We start from the raw sequence: 26,148 nt of genomic DNA, 5'->3' as shown, positions 1-26,148 counted from the left end.
TGGGCAAGACAAAGATGTAGAGTTTGTTTGTTACAGAGTGAAGGGCAGAAGGAGAATTCCTGCGTGTGCTCAGCAACAATTCGCCTCTGAATTCAGCTGACCTGGATACATCACATGTACAAGTGAAGATCAACAGGATTTTTGCAATTCTTAAATTCAAATAAGAGCTTTTAATTTTACCTGGATCTGTTTTTCAAGCCAAATCTGTTTAACAGTAGTCTGAATCAGAACTTGTATCATAAATAAATCATGATGTGCAGGAAGTATGTGACTTAAACACCTCAAAATCTTCCACTGAAGACATGAAAATATCATATCTGTGTGCAGAGAGGAGACTGGAACCTTCCAGACATTAATACAAGAAATATACAGAAGTGCATGAAATATGCATTCTACTGTGCATTTTTGGAACACAAACTTCAAAGAATCTAAAATGTACATAATAGCAACAGCTACATTGCTGTGGTGTCCATAGTGTCTGCAGCTGACCACGTACACATCCCCAAGACAGTATAATTAACCCTCATCAGTACATCTGGGGTCCGTGCGTACCCCAGGGGTATACAACTTGTCATATTTTTTTTATTTACAAGTTGGATTTTTCAGTCCCTTTAGGTAGGTGTCACCCACGCAGTTGTCATCACACACACCAAAGCCTATTTGATTGCAACCAGGTTTGTGGTGTATATATAAAAAATTGTTTGGGGTGAATGTGGACCCCAGCCAGACCCCAGACAGACTGTGCATCTTTTATTTACATATGAAGAGTTCATTTGCAGAAACAGATAATTCCGTTTTTCACAAATTTTCAGAAAACTTTTTTTTTTGTTTACTTGAGATGATATCAATCAAACTGAAGTTGAGTGGATTTGACTCAGTAGAAAATTACATGACAAAATTGAGAAAAAATAAATTATTTGTGTTATTGTAATAATAATAATTATTATTATTACTATTATTATTATTATTATTATTATTATCTCAAGTAAACAATAAAAAATGATTTTTTTGAAAATTTATAAAACAAAGTTTTATATTTTTGCAAATGAACTCTTCATATGTTTATGGTATGTTGCTCTTGTGATGATTGCTTCAGTTGCATTGTGTTTCATTATAATTCAGGAGTTCTTACACAAATATTGTAAGCAATTCATGTCAGTAAGCATCTATAGTACAGGGTTTCCGCGGGGTTTTAAAAAGTATTAAAAAGTGATAAATCAAAAACGCAAAATTTAATGGCCTTAAAAGGTTTTAAATTTGGGCAAAAGGTATTATTTTTTAAAAACGAGGTATTAATTTTTTTTCTTTTAGACAATGAGCTGTTTCATTTTGATCAAAAAATAAACATAAATAAAATAAACATATCTTGCTTGCAAAATTTTATACCGGAACGTTCGTCAGTCGCTCACGTCGACGTCATAGCAATGCATTCATTGGTCGTTAGAGAGCTGAAATCCTCCGTGTGCGCACTGAGTACAAAGCTGACTTAGCTGCTGCAATGCTAACTTGACATCTCCCTGGATGATGCCACTTCGACTTCCGAGAGCGACCGCGGCCTGCGGGATCGTGGATTAGCGCTCATCTGTCCGCAGATTGCTCTCCCACAACCTATACGTGGATCCAAACTTTAAGCCGTATCACTGCCGAAGTCTAATCACTTAGTCCTTGTGTCATTTCTGACCGACCCTGAAAACTTCATTCAAATCCCCGAGTCCGTTTTGAATGATGTGGGTAACAAGGAAATGATTCACACACGCTGATCGTCACATAACTCCGCCGTGGCTCTCAGCGGCGAGACCGAGACGCCCCCGTCTGCCCCAGTTGTCCGACCACGGAGTGCGTTGCCTGTGGTAGCGTCCTCTATATTTGATTAGATGTCAAAACGGAATAACAAATGACTGAAGAGTGCACGGATTGTTGTTATAGTTTATCAGATATTTGCTGTTTGATCAGTGACTATGCATTAATATTCCCGATCCTCAGCTCAGTGTGAAACATTTTTTTTCGTCTAATTTTGGCAATCCACTGAGCCCGCAAATGCCGGTCTTTTGGAAAACGGTGAAGGCTTATAGAACCGTTATAAACACCAGAAGCCGAACATAATGGTACACTACAGTACCTCCCATATCGACCTTGAACACGCTGAAATCTGATTTTTTTGTTTTGCCGAGAAAACAGTGTTTTTCTTTTTTGATTCCATGTTATCCATGCTGCGAAATAGCCTCCAGAAGGACCTGTAAGCCCTCCCGGTCAGAACCCAGAAGTTAACATTTTTGACGTGCACACAGTCTATTGGTGCAAATGGACAAAACTAACGAGGACCAGGCTGTGCAGCTGACGCACTTGCTGTAAGATTCTGATTTTGTCTCTCTCTCTCTCTCTCTCTCTCTCTCTCTCTCTCTCTCTATTTTATGAAAGGTTAAGGCACTTGGCACAAGATTTTTTTATTTTATCATCCTGCTCTCTTTTTGATTAAGTGTTTTGTGAAAATTTGCGTGCAGATTTGTTGGTCATTTAAACCTAGTTGGCTGTTCAATCCTTGTCTCAATTTGTTTTTACTGGTTTGTGTGGTTGTTAAACATGTTCTTAATGGGCTAGTGGACTCTTCCATGGGGACAGGAAATAAATGTGCAATATTTTGTCTAAATCTCTTCTTTTATAGTATTAGTAGCTGTTGCCTAATGGTTGGGAGTCAATCTTGAAAAGGTTGCACCTAAGTTTAAATTCAATACCATTCCATCGCTTAAGCGCCTCTGAAGCAAGGCACCCCACCTCACATTGCACCAGTTACTGTATCTAATACCCTGTAGCTAAATAACTAGGTCTCCTTGGATAGTGGTAAGTATGATGTAAGTGTTGTATGTCAAAATCTGCGTGCATATCAAAAAAGGTTTCTGATTAATACTTGCAACTCGGTGTCTTGATGGTTGTAAAAAAAAATCTGAAGGTAGTAAAAAAAGGTATTAAATGGTAGTAAATTTAACTTCAAGATTGGTGTATAAACCCTGGAGTAATTTCATTGTTTTGTTAATATTTTATCTACAGACGACACGCATTTCAGGAAAATATATTGAGAAGACATGGACAGATACAGAAATGTGACACATGAAATATTACTATGGTCCAATTGGACCCCAAGTGTACGGATTAATTGGTTTTGCCACGTGTACTGATGAGGGTTAAGGCCACTGGCATTCACATACTGATACTTAGAATACTCAGGTCAGCTTAGCACGTGCCCATTTCAGTAGACTACAAAAACTGATGGCTCACCTGTGCATAGTCATAATGTATTGACTCTACGGTGTGTAAGCATTTCTAATCTAACATCTCTGTCAACAGTAGGCCATCACCACTGCAAAACTATAACAGTTTTCTGATACTTCACTGCCACTGCATAGGTTAAGTTTGATTTAGACATAAAAATAAACCTTGACGATGTTTATGAAAATATTTAGATATGATTTAAATTGCTTTGCTAAACTAGGACCCTTCATGAACATAATAATACAACAAGAGAGCACAGTACTCCACCAGTACACCATTCCCTCATATTCTTTTTTTAAATGCCACATTTGTTTATTAGTTGTTGTTGATAAGAAATTGCGGCACCATAGAGTGTGGCTATTTAATATAGATGTACCCACAAACAAAATGACCTTGTGCTGAGCACAGGCGTGTGTTTTGCATGTGTCCATTACATATGGATACCGCATAAGTTCCAATAAGTCTACAGCGATGGATTTGTAGTAGGATCACAATCATGATTGTCAGCAGGCAGTGGACAGCTGCCTGCTGACAATGCAGCTGGCCGCATGGTAACCGCATGGCCATTTTTACTTCCTGTTTCCCAGCATGCACTGGTACTGCATTACCATGGTTACAAGAATAAACAAACCACACTGAACTGCTAAAACAAAGTAGAAACACATTTTTAAGCGACATTACAATTCCTGTTTGTTATTGGGACATTTTCACTTCAGATTTGTCTTAAGCAAGTGAAATGGATGCAAACAGGTTTGTGGTGTATATATAAAAGGAGGAGAAAGCTAATCTCAGTGGCCGGTGTGATCTGCTTGATTTCTAGGGAGAGGAAGATTTGAAGACAAACAGTAGAAGACAACAAACAAGAAACATGTCCAACACTCTGGTGAGGTGAAACTCCAACAAAGAAGGTTTACAAAAACTCATGAGGTATGCATTGATCATTTTCTGTTTGTGTTGTTGGTTTCTGTTTGTTTCACGCAGAAAGGAGCAGCTCAAGTTAATATTTAAACACCACATACACTTCACATGCTTCACTGTGTGAAGCATGTGGAAGGAACTGCTCAAGATCCAAAGCATACCAGCTCCTCAGTGAAGCATGATGGTGGTAGTGTGATGGTGGTGGCACGTATGGCTGCCAATGAAACTGGTGCTCTTATATTTATTGATGATGTGACAGTTGCAGAACTCACTGGATGGCCCTTCATGGTGCAGATGGACAATGACCTGAAGCCTGCTGTGAAAGTAACCAAATAATTTTTTAAGGCAAATATTGTGCAATGACCAAATCATTTAGCTGACCTGAATCCAGTTGAGCATCCATTACACTTGCTTAAGACAAATCTGAAGGGAAAATGTCCCAAGAACAAACAGGAATTGAAAACAACAGCAGTAGAAGCCTGGCAGAGCATCAGAGAGACCAAACCCAACGTCAAGTGACATCTCTAGGTTCCAGACTTCAGGCTGTTGTTGATTGCATAGGATTTTCAACCAAATATTAAAACTGACAACTTGATTTAGGATTATGTTTGTTTGTTCATTTACTTTTGGTCCCTTAAAAAGATAGAGAGCACAAATAAAATGTGGTTGAATTCCTTCACTGTTCATTTGATTTAAATGTAAATACTCACACATTAAAGCTGAAAATCTGCCTTTAAAGCACATCTTGATTGTTTCATTTCAAATCCTTTGTGGTGGCATACAGAGCTGAAATGCTGAAAATTGTGTCAATGTCCAAATATTTATGGACCTGACTCTATATTTGTAAATATTTCGGTGTTAGGAGGAGGACAGTTTCCTCATCTTTGTTCAGACATAAACAAAATGCTTCTTTTCTTTAGAATCACTACTTCAGCTTTTCAACATTTGTACACATTTCACTGCTGATGTTTCCTAACCTAAAGCAGTATGTAATTGTGGGCTTCCTTACAATCAGAATATTTTCACAGTCTGACACCAATACTTCAGTTAGGGCTCCCTCACTTTGATTTTGTTGGCTGCTGTCTGCTAATCTGCCAGGCAATCGAAGAGAGATTGAAATGTTGAGGAGCGGTCAGGATGGTTCAGTAGTGGATTTTTTTTTTTTTTTTTTTCAGGGAGCAGGTATCGTCTTTCATTCCCCCTCAGGGAAGATCACGTCACACGGGATAAGAGAGAAAGGCAGAGAAGAAGGAAAGAAAAAAGGGAGAAGTTAAGCCTCTCTCTACTGAGTTCTTCAATGAAAACCATATGTAGGACAAAGGGAGGGGGTGAGGTGTGTGTGTGTGTGTGTGTGTGTGTGTGTGTGTGTGTGTGTGTGTGTGTGTGTGTGTGTGTGTGTGTGTGTGTGTGTGTGTGTGTGGAGGGGGGAGTGTAATGACTAAAAACCCAGCCTCCACGAGTTAGAGAAGGGAGTCTCTCTGAGCTTCGCTGACATTCCCAACAAGCATTGCAGGGCAGAGAACTGTGTGTGATATAGAACAACAGGAGTGTATGTGTGTGTGGGTCTTTTCTAGTATATCCCACTGTCTCTCTCACACATAATCTGAGCCGTGGGCTTCTGTGCAGCTGCAGGACAGACAGCTGCCTTCAGTGTCAGCGTCGATCTGGAAAAGAAGAAAAAGAGGAGAAAGCTAATCTCAGTGGCCGGTGTGATCTACTTGATTTCTAGGGGAGATTGCAAGACAAACAGTAGAAGACAACAAACAAGAACCATGTCCAACGCTCTGGTGAGGAGAAACTCCAGCAAAGAAGGTTTACAAAACCTCATGAGGTATGCATTGATCATTTTCTGTTTGTGTTGTTGGTTTCTGTTTGTTTCACGCAGAAAGGAGCAGCTCAGGTTAATATTTAAACACCACATACACTTTACATGCTTCACACAGTTTAGTTCATGCTTCGGTTTGCTAAGCTTCACAGGTGAAATATGAGGAGGATGACTGTTGGAAAACATCAGCATGTCCTATCTGCAGATAAGGACAAAGAGGATTGTTTTCATATTTTAACTGTGTGTGTGTGTGTGTGTGTGTGTGTGTGTGTGTGTGTGTGTGTGTGTGTGTGTGTGTGTGTTGTGGCACACATGTTGGTCAAAATGGGAACAGTGGGATTACTGGGGGTGTTTTCGGTCCTGTGGGGTTTTGGGGGGATTTGGGGGATTTGAATCAACTTACGTTCTTTCACATTAATCAATAAGAACAAAGGAGTCATATTGAAATCTATTTTGTGCTTCAGTATTTGAAACACATTTCCAAACTGAATCATAGCAATAATTGACGTCTGGTCTGTGAGAGCAAACTGGCGGTGAGGAGAACAGTCGAGGCAGCTCTGTTTCACTGAGAAGGGAAGTGGAATCAGCGACAGATGTCAGAGGTGAACGGTCGCTCTTTTGTCTTCTGGGTGCTTACGGGTGGTGGCACGTCCTGTCTTTGGGAAGAATGTTTTTTTCATTCTGTCAGGTTCTAGTGTGACTCTTAGGGAGTTGTTTTTTTTTCTTTTTACCACAGATGATAACAGCTCATTCTGCTGTTGTATAGGACTCACAATGTAATAGGAAGATGGTTTGTCTTTTGAGACATGAGATGTGTAGAGAGGCATAAATTCTTGGCTGATTTGGCTAAGGGACACTGCAGACAACACATTGGATCATGAACAATCAGTGCTCACCAAATGTAGAAAGGCAATAATAGTAAGAGCTATTAAAAAGGGGCAAGACCTGAGAAAGATTGTACTCAGGGTTATCTAGAGGCAGTTTGGCTTAAAGTACATTTACCATACATAAAGCCTCTATTAATAGGATGCTGCTACCGGCCACCAAATGCAAATAATGATTATATGAACATGATTAGTATGATGTTAGAGAAAATTAGTGCGATGGGTCATGAAACTTATTTTGTAGGAGATTTGAACATTGATTGGTTGGTAAAGAAATGTTCTCTAAGGGACAAGCTTTCAGAAATAACCTCTGTGAATGGTTTTGTGCAGCTCATAAAAAAACCTACACGATTATGTTATAAAAATGATGGGACAACAACTGCTACGTGTATAGACCATATTTTTACAAATACACCTGAACTCTGTACAGGCACTGTATCCATTCCTGTGGGATGTACTGACCATAATTTAATTCTTACGGTTAGGAAGGTTAAAATAGATAAAGTTGGACCTAATATAATATATAAAAGGTCGTATAAAAGGTTTATACTGGAACATTTCCTAGATGAAGTTAAACAGGTAAATTGGTTAAAAATAAAGAAGCAAACTGATGCTGATGAGGCAATAAAATTATTTAACAATGTTTTTGGGTCAATAGCAGATAAACACGCTCCTCTCAGAAGGTTCTGCACAAAAAATATAAAAACACCGTGGTTAGATCAAGAATTAAAACAAATGATAAACCAGAGAGAGCAGGCAAAGAAAGCTGCCAACTCCTCAGGAAATCAGGATGATTGGATTAAATATCGTAAATTAAGAAATCAAATAACAAAACTAAATAGACATAAAAAGAAATTATTTTATGAAAATAAAATTAATAATATTCAAAATGATAGTAAGAAAGTGTGGAACATAATACATGACATCATAGGAAGAAACAGGAAATCAACACCTGCTTTTATAGAAGCTGAAGGTGTCTTCCTAACAAAACCGAAGGAGATTGCAAACTATTTCAGTAGTTACTTCATAGAAAAAGTTGAAAACCTTAAGACAACATTATCAAAAACCGATAATAATATCGGATCAAACAAATTAATAAGAGACAAATTGATGGAGCGCAAACACTGTCGATTTAATTTAAAAAGTGTAACAACAAAAGAAGTTGAGAAAATCCTTAAAAATATAAAAAACAAACCAGCAGGTCTGGATGGTTTAGATCCATGCCTTTTGAGGATGGCTGCTGACTACATTGCTCCTGTAATTTGTCATATAATAAACCTAAGTTTTACTAATAGTTACTGTCCTCGTGAGTGGAAGAAAGTAAAAGTGATTCCACTTCCAAAAGATAAAAAAAGCACATTCTCTGGGCACAATAGTCGCCCCATAAGTTTAGTGCCTGTATTAGCAAAAGTAATGGAACAAATTGTATATGAACAAGTGAATGCATATTTCCATGAAAATAATTTGCTAACTGATTATCAACATGCCTACAGGCAGAAGCATTCAACAGGCACTGCCCTAATACAAATGACTGATGATTGGTTAAAAGAAATTGAGAAAAATAATATTGTAGGAACAATTATGTTAGATTATTCGGCTGCATTTGATATTCTAAACCACAAACTACTTTTGGATAAACTCGAAAGTTATGGCTTCGAGAAGTCAGCAGTAATATGGTTTAGAAGCTACTTAGATAAGAGAACACAGTCTGTTTTTTTCAATGGTCATTTTTCAACAGAAAAAACTGTAACATGTGGGGTGCCACAAGGCAGTTGCCTTGGACCTTTGCTCTACAATATCTATACCAATGAGATGCCACTAGTTCTAGAAAAAGCTAAAGTTGTCATGTATGCCGATGACTCTACACTCTATTCATCAGCACAGACTGTAAATGAATTGAAAAGTATTTTAGATAAAGAACTGAAAAATGTTATAAGTTGGATTAAGTATAATCAAATGGTATTAAATACAGTTAAGACAGTTTCAATGGTTGTGGGATCAAGAAATAGTATCAAATATATACATGACTTACAATTATTTATAGATGGAGTAAGAATAACACAGGTCCAAGAGACAAAATTGTTAGGTCTTATAGTTGACAATAAATTAACATGGGCTAAACATGTAGAAGTGATGTGTACAAAAATGGCAAGAGCAATTTCAATGTTAAAAAGGTACAAACATGCTCTAACAGGGAAAGCAATTATACAAATCACACACGCCTTGGTCCTCTCATATCTAGATTATTGCTCGCCTGTTTGGTCAAATGCAACAAAAACAGTGTTAAAAAGGTTACAGATCTTACAAAATAGAGCAGCTCGTATGGTTTTGGGCTACAAATTGGAAAGTAGCTCTAAATCAATGCTAAATAAATTAAACTGGTTAGCAGTGCAGGGGAGGATACTATATTCATCGTTATCACTTTTAATAAATATTATAACTCATAAAAATCCTAAAATACTTTACAACAATCTTTCATTCAGTTGTGACAAACACAGTTACAATACTAGACATGCGTGTGCAAAAAAATTTTGTCTTCCTAAAGTAAAATCACATACTATGGAAAGAACTTTCCTTTGCAGGGTAATGTCAGAATGGAATAAATTGCCAGAAAGGATAACGTTAGAAGAGAAAACAAATAAATTCAAACAACAACTAAAGACATTCCTATTGAAAGAACAGAAGGGAAGTTCATAGGATAAGAGAAAATTGTGTAGAATGCAGTCAGTTGGTGAAATTGGGTGTCAGTGAAGGTGAATCGGGAGGAAATACTAGATGTGGATTAAATATCGAACTAGGATTGAAAATGGGACCAAAGAAATCGGATGTTGACTAAGCTGTAAAACGAATTGAAGTGGCTTGTTATGTATTTTATGTGTCTTGTTTGATTTGTATTGGTTTTTATATATGTTATTGTTTTAATTTGTATTTACTGTTGGACCCCAGGAAGAATAGCGACAGCTTAAGCTGTGCTAATGGGGATCCTATCAATAAACTAAACTAAACTAAACTAAACCTAATGTTTCTACAGAAAGTCTTTAGCATTTACTGAAGAAAATGAGAGCTTTGGTAAAAAGTGACAGGACCTCTCATTGAGGGTGTTGACATTTCACCTCACATCCAAGAAGTTTCCTCAGTTCTAATTGACTGATGGGCAGTTTCAGATACACAATACAGTTCAAGAGTTTGAGGCAACCAAGCAACTTTATGTTTTCCACGAAAGCTCACACTTTTATTCATGTGCTAACATAATTTCACAAGGGTTTTCTAATCATCAATTAGCCTTTCAATACCGTTAGCTAACACAATGTACCATTAGAACACAGGAGTGATGGTTGCTGGAAATGTTCCTCTGTACCCCTATGTAGATATTCCATTAAAAATCAGCCGTTTCCAGCTAGAATAGTCATTTATCACAATAACAATGTCGAGACTGTATTTCTGATTACTCCACCAGGGAGACGGAGCCTCGGCAGAGAAATGTAATGATCAACGTTGGTTTGTCTGTCTGTCTCTCTACTAGCAACATTACTCAAAAAAGGATTAACAGATTTGGAAGAAATTTTCAGGGAAGCCAGAAATGACACCATTTGATTACATTTGGCAGTGATGTGAATTATACTCTGTATCCACAAATTTTTTAAAGATTTCAGCCGTCGGAAATAAATCGACTGAGCAGGCTTATTTCAGTACTGTGCTCTCTGAGTCATTTTCTAGTGAAGTTAATGTTCTCTTCATTGAAAAAAAAATGCTTTTCTATCAAAAAATAAGTACATTTCTACATGACCCGAAACTTAATTTAAATATATTCCTTATTGAGGATATAGAGGTGATCAATGAGCTTCAGATGAAAGGGGTAGATGACATTACACCTAAACTCAAGCTTTGGACACTGCAGGGTTCTCTTGGTTGATACACCTTTTCGGTGTTGGATGGAGGTTAGGGACAGTGTCCAGGGACTGGGGTGGTTGTTCCTATATTTAGAAAGGGGGACCAGAGGGGGTTTAATCTATTGAGATATCACACTGCTCATTCTCCCTGGGAGTAAGGCCTATACTGCCTACTGTTCTACCCCGACCTGACCTGGTCCTGACACCGACCTGGTCCTGGAACAGTGAACCAGCACTGTCAATGTTGTTGAAATTGTCATGGAAATTTGACCCATCTCGTCTGCATTTGTATTGTAAACCTGATGAGCCTGAGCCAAAAACTAGCTGTTAAGCTTCCTTAGTTACCCAAATTAAACAGTTTATCCTTTTTACTACCAACGGCTTCCCAAACTTTTGTACGCGAGTGTGCATAGTCACTCCAGCCCGCATGGCTATACTGCTGTCCTCAGAGGAGTGTCTTTTATCATTCATGTGCAGGTGGATTGCTGAGTTTTGTCCTAATGCACTTGTGGAGCTGTTGTTTAGTTTCCCCTATGTACAAGTCTGTTCACTCCTTGCTGCATTGGCTGCATATACAATGTTGCTCCACTTGTGTGTTGGTGTTTTATCCTTGGGATGAACCAGTTGTTGTCTGAAAGTTTCTGAATCTGAAGTCACTGGTGTGTTGTGTTTGTGGAAGATGTACTGACAATGCTGTTCTTCCTACTGTTCTTTTCTTCTCTGTTTGCTGTGTTACTGTGTTTTGCAGATTTGCAATTTGACTTTATCGCTGTAGCTAATGATTTTCAGTATTGAATAATCCAGCCTGGTCTCACGGGGATTCGTGAAACTGTCACGTCAGTTTTTGTTTCGGTTTCGTGCGCACCAACACGATGTCGTCATGTTTTTCGTGCCGCTCACCACGAGCGAAACCCGCTGTGGTAATCACATCTGAAAGTGGTTTATACCAGCGGATTCATGACGATCTAAGCTGTCCATTGGTGTTTGCGGCCGCCGCTGCGGCCGCCGGACATTCTTTAAATTCCTATGCAAATTAGGCGGATTCATGACGATCTAAGCTGTCCATCGGCGTTTGCGGCCGCGGCCGTGGCCGCGGCCGCCATTGCGGCTGCCAGACATCCGGCCGCAGCAGCGGCCGCGGCGGCGGCCGCAAACGCCGATGGACATCTTAAATCATCATGAATCCGCCTGTATAAACCACTTTCAGATGTGATCTCCGGCGGCCGCAATGGCGGCGGCGGCGGCGGCCGCAAACGCCGATGGACAGCTTAGATCGTTATGAATCCGCCTAATTTGCATAGGAATTTAAAGAATGTCCGGCGGCCGCTGCGGCCGCAAACGCCGATGGACAGCTTAGATCGTCATGAATCCGCCAGTATAAACCACTTTCAGATGTGATTACCACAGCGGTTTCGCTCGTGGTGAGCGGCACGAAAAACATGACGACATCGTGTTGGTGCGCACGAAACCGAAACAAAAACTGACGTGACAGTTTCACGAATCCCCGTGAGACCGTGTTGAATAATCTGTTAATCATTTTCTCAATTACCTGATTAGTAGTTTGGCATATAAAACTTAAGAAAATAGTGAAAACTGTTGATTAGTGTTTTCTGAAGTAACAAGATGATGAATATCTTGTCTTGTCAACTACTCAAAGATATTCTGTGCAACGTCATAGAAGAGGAACAAAATCAGAGCATATTCACATTCCCAAGCTGCAATCAGAGAAACTTAAATCACTTTAACTTTTGTTCCTAAAATAATACTCAAACTGATTAATTAATGCAAAAACAATTGACGATTATTTTAATAGTAATTGATTAATTGACTAATTGTTGAAATTCTACTTCAATTTGACTTTATTTAAAAGCCTGACATTTTTATAATGTAATTTTTAGAGAGTTAGGTGACAATGACACTTGAATTTTATACCTGTCTATGAAGGGCTACCTGGCAGCTGGTTAGAAGTGGAAACAGCTAACCTTGCTCTCTCCAGGCTGAACAAAATCTTCCTCCCAGCACTGCAATAGATCAATAATTGACATGCTATGACTTGTTTGTTTAATCCATAAAAAACATTATATTTAAGGGACATATTTGTGTGTTTTTTTAATATTAATGATTTTAAGCAACAAGATATCCCAGTGCGTACAATCAGGAAGCGCTATCTTACTGCTGAAGTGACTGCAAATTTTAATGACATTTTAACTGATACCCCCACACATGTTTTACCTTCCTCCTGTGATTTTATTGTTGATCATTTTAACAGTAAACTAAAGTCAGCTCTAGACACTGTTGCACCAATAAAAATCAAAAGAATATCAACAAAATCAAAGCCTCCCTGGTCAAACAGTTATATCATTAACCTCAAAAGAAACTGTCGAAAAGCTGAACGGAAGTGGCGGAAAAACAAAATTCAAATAAATTACAATATTTTCCAAAATCATCTGACGATTTAGAACACAGCAATCAAACAGGCAAGAAAGGAACATTTTTCCACATTAATTCACAATAACAAAAACAATCGTAAGGTACTTTTTAAAACAATAGACAAATTAATCAACCCTGTTTTTAATCAAACTAAGGAATTAGACTTGTCATGTGATGACTTTGCAGTCCACTTCAGCAGTAAAATTGATTTTATCAGATCAAACCTTTTACTTTCTCAGCCTTTGAGTTTTAACTCCTCAGAATCTTTGGTTTTAAGTGGGGAAACACTGGAAAGTTTTGTCCTGGTTGATGCTGTGATGCTTGAAAAAGTTTTTAAACAACTCAAGCTAACTACCTGCCTTTTAGATCCCTTTCCAGCATCCCTTTTTAAGAACTTCTATGACTTTTTTTAAACAGGATTTTCTTACTATTTTAAATTATTCTCTTCAGACAGGCGTGTTCCCCTCTGCTTTGAAAACTTCTATTATAAAACCTGTCCTGAAGAGAAGCAATTTGGATACAGCTGTAGCTGATAATTTTAGACCTGTATCCAATTTGCCATTTTTAAGTAAACTTTTAGAGAAGATTGTTTTAAACCAGTTAAATGATTTTATTAGTTTAAGAAATATTTATGAAATTTATCAATCTGGTTTTAAGAAAAATCACAGTACAGAGACTGCTCTGGTCAAAATTGTTAATGACCTCAGGTACAATATGGATAACAAATTACCCTCTGTTTTAGTTTTATTAGACCTGAGTGCTGCATTTGATACTGTTGACCACAAAATTCTTTTAAGTAGACTCCATGATTTTATTGGCATCTCAGGCACTGTTTTAACTGGTTTAAATCTTATCTTAGTGATAGAAAGTTTTATGTGAACCTTGGGGATCATTTATCACAATGTCATGACATGGTTGTGGTGTTCCCCAGGGTTCAATTTTAGGCCCTACTCTTTTTAATCTTTACATGCTCCCACTAGGTAATGTCATCAGGAGACACGGCATCAATTCCCACAGCTATGCTGAAGACACTCAGCTTTATGTTGCCGTGTCTCCTGATGACACACGGCCACTTGATGCCCTTTTTAACTGTATTTTAGATATTAAGTCATGGATGACAGACAACCTTTTACAGCTCAACCAGGACAAAACTCAGGTTTTAGTCATTGGTTCAGGGGTCAAGAGAGAGAAACTGGTCAGCAAACTACAAGCATTATCTTTTAATCCGTGTGGGCAGGCTAAAAATTTAGGAGTTTTATTCAATTCAGAGCTCAGTTTTGAGCTACATATCCGGGACATTACCAAAAAAAGCTTTTTAAAAACTTAAAACCTACCTTTTTAGTCTGGCTTTTACTTGAATTACCTTTTAATGTTCATATTCTTTTTACAAGTCCCAATTTATAATTATCACTATTATTATTATTATTATTATTATCTTTATTATTATTATTCTATTTTATCTATCTTTTATTCTGTTTTAGTTTATTTTATTTTATTATATGATATATTTAATTGAATTTATTTACTTATTTATCTATTTATTTTACTGATCTACTTATGGATTTATTTTATTTTATTCATTTATTTTTATTAATTTATTTTACACTTTAAACTAACCTCCAGTGTTTACCTATTTTAAACCTTTAAGGTGGTGTTTCCTCAGTACGTACTGAGTATAACAATGTCCCTGATTTATTATTGTCTTTTATTTATGTTGCTTTTTAACAATACAGTGTATGGATTGCCGAGTGGGTGGGTTCAGGGCTGAGTGGGGTGGATTTGGGTCACAATTTCTTTCATCTATTTTAATTATTTGTCTTTTTGTAAAGCACTTTGTGCTACAACTCCTGTATGAAAAGTGCTATATAAATAAAGATTATTATTATTATTATTATTATTATTATTATTATATAGGTGTAGCATCAATCTTCTCATCTGACTCTCCACCAGACAGGGATGGGTGTATTCCCTAAAATATGAAACTTTTCCTACACCAGTGACTTGTGACATCAGTTAGACTTTAGCCTTTTGACTTGACATCAGAGGGATGAGATTCCCCTGACATTCAGAGGATACATAGCTCTGCATCACCACCCACATGTCTGACCTGGTCAGTGATTCAAGTAGGTGTGGTGTTATGCTTATTGTCTCTAAAATTTAGAGACAAATCTGACCAGACAGAGCTGTGGTAAAGATTAACTAGAAAAGCACTCAGAGAGCGCAGTATCTCTTTTACTTGTCAGACAGTCCAGATCATGACAATCAGCCTTAGTTGTTCTTCGAGAGTAATGCCAATCTGAAAGTCCCATCATAATTAATGGTGTTTAGCTGGCTCTGTTCAGGTCTATTGTGATATGAATGAGATCTACAGTCCTTGTTTGTATTAGACTGCCCTAAGATATCTCTGTTTTTGAAAATTAATTTATGAACACTGCAGTCTGAGAAGGTGTTTCCGTTTTGGGTCATTTGTATCTGATTGCAGGACATTTTTTTTGACCTATAGAGATCTTTAAGCTGAAGTTAGCCTTCAAAATGAGTTTTTCAACTTTAATGTAAAAGCAGAAAGAGTTCCCTTTTCAGTCTATCAAGTGATTTTCCATTTACGTAAGAGTTTCTATACAGGAAACTGATGCATGGATTTGTCATACACTGTATTACAGCACTGAGTTACAGCCCTGTGAGCCTCTTTGTGGCATCTCAGTGAGCCTTGAGGTGTTGTCATCTGTGAGTCACAGCGAGAGCAGCAGTCAACTGTGTTTATGAAGCAGATAACAGCTGGAGAAGGCAGCGCCTCGCTGTGATTCAGTCCAGTCAGCAGATGGTCTCAGGCTGGAGGAGTTGACAGCAACAATGACATCATCCAAAAGCACTGTGCAACTCGCACGTTGGAGGCATTTCAGCTAAACTGTCTTATATCTACTATCCACCATGTCAGATGGCTTGATTCACTCGACATTCTTATGTGTTTAGCTATTAAGCAATTCAGTTTCATCCAGACTTTTTTGACGCTTCTGTTGATTTTGGTACATTTGAACTACTGTCATTCTTCCAGAAACTCATTTGTTTAACGTTTCCTTTGAAAATTCCCAGAATTGCTTAAAGAATTCCAAAATATTCAAAAGCTGATTAATCAGTTAATTGAGCAATAGAAAATTAGTCAGCAACATTTCTGATGATTAGTAAACTGCTCAAATAGTTTTGTGTGATTGTCTCTGTATGGTTTTGGACTCGTTTTAATATTTGAAGATCATCACTGACATCTTGGAGAAACTATGATGAGAAAATTTCTGGTTTAGTTGTCTAGCTTTTCACACATAAAAAAAAAATTTACATTTCCAGATGTGATGACATCATTAGTGTCATTATTGGCTTGTTGTTATGAAGTAATATGTTTAAAGAGAAAACAGAGGTGGACATCAGACTGATGTCACACTTTCCCTCCATTGTGCGAAGTGAAGGATGTGTATTATGTTTTTACATCCTGGTCAGGCATTGCTTTTGTTTCACGACCTGCCTTTGTTAAGAGGATATTTTTGGTGATGATCACCACATGACCAATGCTATTGTCTGTGGTAGACTGATGCTGAATGTTGGCATCAGAAGTTGCCAAGAAGCTGTAAGAGCAACTGGATGGAAATTTTACTAGTACTGCTGTTTCAGTGTGAAGGTTTTTTATAATTGCTCCGCCAAGGAACGCGGCGGAGTTATGTGACGATCGGTGCTGGTTTGTCTGTCTGGTTGCTTGTCTGTTACCAACATTACTCAAAAACAGACAGATTTGTATGAAATTTTGAGGGAAGGTCAGAAATGATACAAGGACCATGTGATTACATTTTGGCAGTGATGCAGCTTATAGTCAGGAATTCTGTATCATTGTGAGATAGCGGCATGGGGTCACTGTCACTATGACAACAAGTGAACATTATGTCAGCTGCCTGTTGAAAATCACACGATTGTGATCCTACTAAAAATCCACAGCTGTGGACATATCAGTATTTATCAAATTATACAAAGAACATTTTATTAAATTGTGGGGATCTTTCCGTTTCCCATCAATTCCTGCTGCCAGCTACATATTTAGGTCACGCGATTCAGTATCTTTACATAACATATACATGCATAACACATGCCTGTGCTCAGTGCACGGTCATTTTGTTTGTGGGTGCATCCATATTAAATGGCCACATTCTACGTTGCCATGATTTCTGATCATCAATAACTAATAAACAAATGCAGCATTTCTGACAATGCCACATGGAGGAAGGAACAGCCTTGGCGGAGTATTGTGCTCTTTGAGTGTTTTTCTAGTTTCTCCTGCTTATGTGATGATCAGCGTATATTTGTCCGTCTGTTTGTCTGTTTGTATATCTGTCTGTTAGCCACATTACTCAAAAACGGACTGATGGATTTTTAGGAAAGGCCTATATAACTCTATATGGTGAGGAGAAACTCCAGCAAAGAAGGTTTACAGTTTATATTAACTGGCCACATTCTATGGTGCTGTGATTTTTTCAAGATTTCAGCCGTCAAAAATTATATGACTGAGTAGCCTTGACGGAATATTGTGCTGTCTGAGTGCTTTTCTAGTTAACTAAGGGATCGTCTGTCCTACATTATTATCTGTAGGATATCGTAGTATCTTTCACAGTGTCATATTAAAATTTTGGAGATAAACTGAAAACAAACATAGACCTGTGCCAGGAACATGTTATCAGACCAAGTGTTGTTCATCACAGCGGGTCAAGGCAGGCATGCAGCAAAGCCGATCTGTTTTTAATCAGCTCTACGTGGGAGACAAACCCCCCCCTCCTGCCAGCCTGGCTCGGCCTGGCTCGGCCCACAGTGCTGATGTCATCCAGAAGGCATACCTGCTTCAAAACAAATGCAGTGCAGCCACCTCTGACCCCTGAAGCCCCCTACACATGGGTGGGTTTCCTCAGTGTTTACGATGCAGAGAGATAAGAGACTGAGGAATGTTTTGGGGAGGTGGGGTGTAGTTGCTGATGAGTGATGGGGGCACTGAACTCTCCCTCCCTCCACAGGTTGTCTGTATTAGAGGGATGGAGGGAAAGTAAACAGAGCACAGTTTCCTGTTTCCAGGGGCCCTATCTATGAGAACAGATGACAGGTTTTTATCGCCTTCACTTCAGTTAAACACATTTTGTCCTAAACACTCAGGCAGCAGAAACACCTCTCAGTCTCTGTTGCAGAGCGTGGTACATTCTGTACATCTGTCATAATATAAACACTACCATTCAAAAGTTTGGGTTCACCCAGGCAATTTCATATTTTCCATGAAAACTCACATTTTAATTCATGTGCTAACATATTTCTTCAAGGGTTTTCTAATCATCAATTAGTCTTTCAACACAATTAGCTAACACGATGTATCATAAGAACACAGGAGTGATGGTTGCTGAAAATGGACCTCTGTGCCGCTATGTAGTCATTCCATTAAAAAACTGCCATTTTCAGCTAGGATCAGCATTTACCGCATTGACAATTCCTATATTGTATTTCTGATTCATGTAATGTTATCTTCATTGGAAAAAAAAAATATTTTCTTTCAAAAATAAGGAGATGTCTAAGTGATCCCAAACTTTTGAACAGTAGTGAATATTTCTGGTAATATAAAATGTATATAATAAATTTAATATAAAATGTATATATGTTGCACTTTGTTAATGGAATTTTCCTGTTTCCATTTTATTTATATCTTTTAGTATTCTGTCTATCAGCAAGGACATTTTCTACATTCCTTTTGTGGATCAGTATTTGTTAGACACTAAGTAGTGGTAGTGCTCTGTAACCATAACTACAAGTGCTTAAACATCAGCTGTGCTAATTAGTACCATGCTGATTTTTGTTGTAATAAACTAAGAAGCTTTGTTGTTCATTTCAGCCACATACAACTGTTACAGTACACAGGGAGACAAGACAACTTTTCTCCAGAACCGTGGTGCTACATAAACATACATAAAGAGGGGCCAAAAGGAAACCAACTGCTAATTTGTGGGAACTATATAAAAAATTTCTACTCTGGAACTTTCACACGCTGAATGCATTCTTCACTTCTCTTAGGGCACTCTCCTCTTCAACAAAAAAATACAAAATGTAGCTGCAAATGCAATCAGATAAAAGATTTATTTTCTTTGGCCTGAAACAGAAAGATGCCTTTGCTACATTTTTTGGATTTTAGTTGATTTAGGTTTACACTGAGCAATAACATTAACGTATTTTCCTCCCTAATGCTGCATTCCATCTGTCCTCGTCAACGTCTTCAAACTTCTTTTCTGTTTCTTCCCATCCACCATTAAAGCTTGTATGCAAACAAACCTACAGGGATCCCAGACCTCAGGATCAGTGGTCCATTTGTGCTCTTCATGGGGGGGTTGGACACCCAGACATCCAGCCATAACATGGTGATTACAGTCTCAGGGGGTTTGTTGGACTTCTGGTCCAGACAACTGGTGTCTGAGTGCTCTTCAATGCTGTGTCCACTGCACATGCAGCTAGTGTTCAACATTTTACTGCCATTTAGGAATAAATCCTCCACATTCCTTATCTTCACTTCCCTCTGTTGTCACTTCCCAGGAAAGTAATGAAAAAATGCCAAGGTCACCAAACATTTTTTTAAACTAATGACAGCTCTGACTAATAAATAGTGGTAAAGCCTAGAAAGCTTTTTAAAAGTCTCAAAGAACTCTATAGTGTATCCAGGGGTTTTTGATTTAACATTCATGGATGAATGACTGTCCGAGTAGAGCACAGTGTGGCAACATGCCAACAAAATCAACTTCACTGCAAAATAGATCACTTGAATTAGAACATAGACTCATTTTCTTGTGCAGTTGTTCCCCAGGAAAGACACTATAATCTACTTCAGGCACTCTGAAGCTAAGCATCATATCCTGATGACTCCCTTTTTGTCAGTTTGGAGGCTGCTAACCTCAATAGGATTGTCAAATGGGTCATTCTGGAATTGGAGGACATTTTACATCCCACCCATCAAATTTCAAATCATCCATGAACAAAATACTAAAACATGCAGCTGTGTAAATGTACTTGTCCTGAGACCAAATCTACAGTGGGTACGGAAAGTATTCAGACCCCTTGAAATTTTTCACTCTCTGTGTCATTGCAGCCATTTGCCAAAATCAAAAAAGTTCATTTTATTTCTCATTAATGTACACTCAGCACCCCATCTTGACAGAAAAAAAAACAGAAATGTAGAATTTTTTTTCAAATTTATTAAAAAAGAAAAACTGAAATATCACCATAATAATTTAAAAAATAATAATTATTAAACATGGAACGTGTGTCCCACAACATGCAGGCAACCCTGTTAGTATAATCTTTATAGCTTTCCTTTTTTCCATTTGTAAGTTTATCCTTTCGGTCAGCAGTAACAGCTAGCTAAATATGTAGCTTCTCCTCCTGAGAAAAAACTAACATTAGCATGGATTAGCAACTCTGTTACTGTAATTAGAGTAGGATTAGCAAACAACAAATACAACATGGAACAAAAATGGTACTACTGATGTGTACGCTGAGCCAAACCGTAAAAGAGAAGTTTGTTTTTTTTTTATTTTGAAGCCCAAATGTCCTCCAATTCTGCAATGACCCCAATACAGCTGCAAAATGACTAAGTTCTAGTGAAGATGTAGAAGCTATGTTGAGCAACCATTGTGACATATTCAAGTTCAAAATGAAAACCAGTAAAGACAAACAGCAGTTCACCGCTATTAGTCTGATCTATGCTGATTGAAGCCCCCGGCTGCCTCCTCACAACTCGTATGGTGATTCCAGTGGTGTTTTTTTTTCTGGGAAGTTGCAATGTTTTTGTTGTTGTGTCAAAGTGATTCAGGGCCCTCCACTGTCTTGACTTGTTTTAGCACAACAGTGACTTCATCTTACAAACGTCTTCCCACCATCCTCGTCTGCACCATGGAGCCTGGCAGGCTTTCAGGCTGAAAGCAAACCTTGTTATTATTGTGCCATTCAAACCAGTCATCCAGACGATGACAGCATGTGTGCTTACAAAAGAGCAGCTGAGGGTTTAATACTTTCAACCTTTTTTCCTCTCAGATGGTGAATCTGTTCTTTACTCTCGTTCTGGGGAATCGTTGCCAGACAATACAGTTGAAGCCTGGACAAGTGCAGACAGAGAGAACCCAACAATATGTGGTTTAGTAGCTCTGTTGGCAGGTGGCACAACTTTTATCTGATTTGTGGGTATCTGTGTTGTGTTTCTGGCTGTTTCTGTTGGTTAGTTCTATTGTTGTGATCATATAGCTGAAAGTTTCTTTTTCTTTTGTAGAGTCTTTGTTCTACAAATTAGCTAGCAACCAGCTGTGTCTCCAAAACCGAGAAGTTGGTTGGTATGATTTCAAAATCTTGAAAAAAGATAGATTTTTTAATTGTCTTATGTATTTGTCCCTGTTTATCTTCTTTCCTTGTTCTTACTCTTCATCACCTACATTTTTGTTCTACTTCATTTTAGTTTTTTTCCTCCATGTGACCATTTTTAGATGCTGATCTTTTCTCCTTGTTGATCTCCGCTTTACATGCTTGATTCATGAGTCTAGATTCAAGACCTTTATTGATCACAAACACAGTTATACAGACCGAAACAATAAGAATAACAAGAATAATGCAAAAAAACCACACATGAAGTAAGTACATGTACATATATATATTCACATATTTTCAATTCTATTGAGTCTGTTGCCTCGGGGTCAGCAGGCGGCCTGTGGGAAGAAGCTACTCCTCATCCTCTCTGTGTTTGCCTTCAGGCAGCAGTAAAGCCGCCCTGATGGCAGCAGAGAGAACAGTCTGTGGCTGGGATGGGTGGGCCCACTAGCAATCTTCTTGGCCTCTAACCTCCATCATTTGTTATAAATGTCTACAGGTTGGGGAGGGTGGTTCTGATGGTGCTCAGGGCCAAGATGTCCCGTTGGGTTCTGCTGCCTATCCAGGTGGTGATACCCCCAGCCAAAACACTCTCAATGGTGCAGGTGTAAAAGTTCCTGAGCACCTTGAGAGGGAGCTTAAAGTCCCTCAAGCATCTGAGGTGGTAGAGACACTGTCAAGCTTTCTTCATCAGGGTGCTGATGTGACAGGACCATGTCAGGTCCTTCATGATGTTAACACCCAGGTACTTGAAGCTCTCCACATGTTATAACATGCCAAAATGTCTATTGTACAAAAGTTCACTGGCCACCAAGTATTTACTATGCAAAATAATCATAATCAATGTTATTGTAATAGCTTCAGCTACAATGCCATTTTCAAAGAAATCAAATTGAAAGCATTCTTAAAACTTGGATCTACTTGAACCACATTCTGTCTCTATGTCTGCTGTAGCCAGAGTCCTCAGTAGCACTTGCACCTGTCTGCTCCTTCAGTTCTTTTGTCAGGTTGAATCTCCTGTCAATCACACTGACCTAAAGACCTGAGGGCACTTAGTCAGCCGATATCTGCATAATCGTTCAGGCAGAAACATGTTGAGTCTTGCCTCTGGTGTCAGTTTACTGACAAACACTATAAGATCGGTGAAAACCTGCTGAACTCCTGCTGAGGTAGAGAAAGCGCTTTGTACATATTGTTTTCATTGTCTGGCAACATTACTCTGATACACCCCAGAATGCCATGTGCTATGAGCAGGGTTTTGAGTGTGGGAGGAGGATTTCGGCACTGCTTGGCTTAGTAGATGACATAAGGAAGAAAAAAAGAATTGATTTTGATAAAACACAGGACAAAAAGGAGGAAGTAAAGAAGGTAATCCCGGTACTTTAAAATCACTCTGATGGTGATGAATCATTTAGCTTGAATCAGACGGTTGAGCTGCTGCCAAGCATGACAGAATCCCACAGCGATGATTACAGAAAGGAAATGTAATGAGAGGGCAGAGAAATGAGAGTTTAGTTTTTGCTCCAGCAGATTTTAACACTCAAACTGCTGACAGCATGAGTTAAACACCTCTGACCAACCACTTTCAGGACTCACACAGGGCTACAAAATGATTCTAAAATTAAATACAGTAGAATGTTTAAAATTTTCGTCTACAGTGTGAAGGTTTCTTGACCCATCTCTTCACCCCAGCATCGTCTATGTGGCCACATAACTTCCTTCTTTCCTTTCCTTGTATTTACAATGGCAGTAAGTGAATGCTGTCACTGAAATAGTGACGTTGTCTCCTTTTAGTCTAGAAGCAATGCTAAATGGTACAACTTGCCCAGAGTCAGCTAGGGTAGACTCCTCCCACTCACCCCTATGACCTATCAAAGGATAGTCAGAATAGACATTGAATGGATTGACGTATATTTAGGCTCTACTTTCTGATTAGACATGGTGTAAATGATGTAAAAGAGCTGTACAATTTACTAATGCTGAAAGATCAGTTATAGATCATTTGTAAAGCATTTATGGGTTGCTAGAATATAGAAAATCCTTCTGCAGTGTGACACTTTGTTTTTAAAATAATTAAACACTTCTCTCTCTCAGATGTCCTGCAGTGCTTTTCAGGAAAATTTACAGTCAGATTAATGAATGAAAGGCAAGAAAAATGTCATGTTGGAGGACAATTTTTGATTGCAATTCAGAAGCTATTCTTAAGCATAGTTTAAAAACGATGTATAAAGTGTCAATAAATAATTCAGCATTAAAAAAGTCATGAATTTGCAATACTATCAGAAAATGGCAGCAACATCTCTGTTGGTTTTCAACAGTCTGCTCTGTTTTGTCCATTAAGAAAGGCAAGCTCCATTTCGACAAGTTACCAGTCCATCACACGCTCAACACAGACAACCATGTGTACTTACACTCACTAACATATCTAAGCCCAATCTGGAGTCACCAGTTAACCTACAAGGCATGTCTATGGGTGGGCTGGGCCAGGCTGCAGCAACCAAGGTAAACCCAGACAGACACAGGAAGAACATGCAAACTCCATACAGAAGGATCCCAGACAGAGATTCGAACTGAGGACTTTGTAGTTGTGAGGTTACTGTTTCGTTACATTTTAGCATCTTAGTGTGCCTCTGTGCTTTGTTGAAATTTGTGGACACTATTGTTTGTACCTCTCCTAACTTGAATTTGTATCACTTATCTTGTTACGTCACTTTACATGCCAATGCAATTAAGTTATGAAAACAGATCAAACTTATGACAAAGAATATTGTATTTAGTTCAAATGTGTTCATTTATTCACTGATTTTTACACTAGTTCTTCTTGGTTGAATAAAGCACCAAGTCATTTTTATTTCATCACATAGGGTTACCGAATATTAAAACTAGAAAAGCACTCAGAGAGCGCATTACTCCACCAAGGTTGTTCATTCCCTCATATGTCAGAAATGCAGCATTTTTTTTTTTGAAATGCCACATTTTTTATTTGTTTTTGATGATCAGAAAACATTGCAATATAGAATGTGACCATTTAATATAGATGTGCCTACAAACAAAATTGCCTTGCACTGAGCACAGACGTGTATGTTATGTATGGATACCAAATCACGTGATCTAAATATGTAGCGGGCGGCAACATTGGGGGTTGGAAACATCCCTACTATTTAATGAACTGGGAGCTGGAGTCTATCCCAGCTGACTTAGGGCAAAGGCAGGAAACACCCTGGACAGATTGCCAGTCTTTCGCAGGGCAGCATATAGAGACAAACAATCACAGTTACATATACACCTACGGACAATTTAGAGTCACCAGTTAACCTCAGCGTGTTTTTGGACTGTAGGAGGAAGCCATAGTACCTGGAGAAAACCCACACATGTACAGGGAGAACATGCAAACTCCATGCAGAAAGATCCCAGGAAGGCTGGGACGCAAACCAGGGATCTTCTAGCTGCAAGGCGAAAGTGCTAACCACCACGGCACTGTGCAGCCCATCATTTCTGACCTTTTTTCATCCAAATCTCTTTGTCAATTTTTGAGTAATGTTGCGAACAGACAGACCAACAGAAAAACCAATGCTGATAGTCACATAACTGCATTGTCTCTAACATGGCACTGACATTACATCACACTTTGTATGAAAAGTAAACAAAACAGTGGATTCAAAAGTGGCAGTCCTAGACTCTGGGGGACCCAAAGCAACTATGAATATATTTGAATTATAAGAAATATATATGGCAAAAAGCTTTTAACTTTAAAGTGATTTTATATGTGTTCTCTGGCGTAACATTGAATAAACTGTCCAGACACACTAAGGCTGCAGCCCTTCTGCTGCACCTCTGAAACTAAATCTGATTTTCATCAACCACCCTCTATCAGACCGCTAGGGGCGCGGGATGAGATAGACGTGTTTGAGTGAGGCTCCGCTCCCTCATACAAGTTTAACAATTTAAAAATACAATTAAAGAGGAGAACTGTTAAAAGGCTGGATAGCAATAGTCGGAGACACATAACTGAACGATGGGCAAAACTAACAAAACCAAAGGAACCGAAAGACAGCAACAAGCCGACGACGCCAACAGTAAGGCTAACGCTGGCGGCAGCCACATGGAAGCTAGCCCGGAGCACACAGATACTACGCCATCGAGTGAGACGCCAACTGCTACAGACATCATGTCTGCAATCACCCGGCTGAGTCAGAATGTCGACACAAGGTTTGACAAACTCCAATTATCTCTCGCGGACTTGAAACAAACAATGGAAGATGTCGAGGAGAGAGTGACTTCTAATGAGAGCGGACTGAACGAGCACGAGTCCCGAATCAAAGCCTTGGAAGACAGGTGCGCAAGATCGGAGGACGTAGCCCAGTCACTCGGCGAGAGACTGGATGATTTGGTCTCACGGTCCAGGAGGCAAAACATCCGCATAGCTGGAGTCAAAGAGGGATTGGAAAAAGGTAACCCCACAGACTTTGTTGCTAAACTCATCCCGAAGCTGCTGGGAGAAGAACACTTCGGCAACAAACCT

At 38.7% G+C, this 26,148-nt stretch overlaps 1 protein-coding gene across 1 annotated transcript in view; it reads left to right on the top strand.

Moving 5' to 3' along the window:
* The first annotated feature begins 5,622 nt into the window (after nucleotides 1-5,622).
* The window catches only part of lsp1a (lymphocyte specific protein 1 a), a 68,390-nt gene continuing 47,864 nt past the window's right edge, over nucleotides 5,623-26,148 (top strand). Inside the window, exon 1 of the mRNA XM_051951571.1 lies at nucleotides 5,623-6,016. Within this exon, the coding sequence (XP_051807531.1) occupies nucleotides 5,958-6,016 (59 nt within the window). The 5' untranslated portion in view covers nucleotides 5,623-5,957. The remainder of the gene's footprint in view (nucleotides 6,017-26,148) is intronic.

This window comes from Acanthochromis polyacanthus, chromosome 8, assembly GCF_021347895.1.
Source record: "Acanthochromis polyacanthus isolate Apoly-LR-REF ecotype Palm Island chromosome 8, KAUST_Apoly_ChrSc, whole genome shotgun sequence".
In the NCBI taxonomy this organism is placed as follows: Eukaryota; Metazoa; Chordata; class Actinopteri; family Pomacentridae; genus Acanthochromis; species Acanthochromis polyacanthus.
This window is presented reverse-complemented; position numbering and strand designations above follow the sequence as displayed.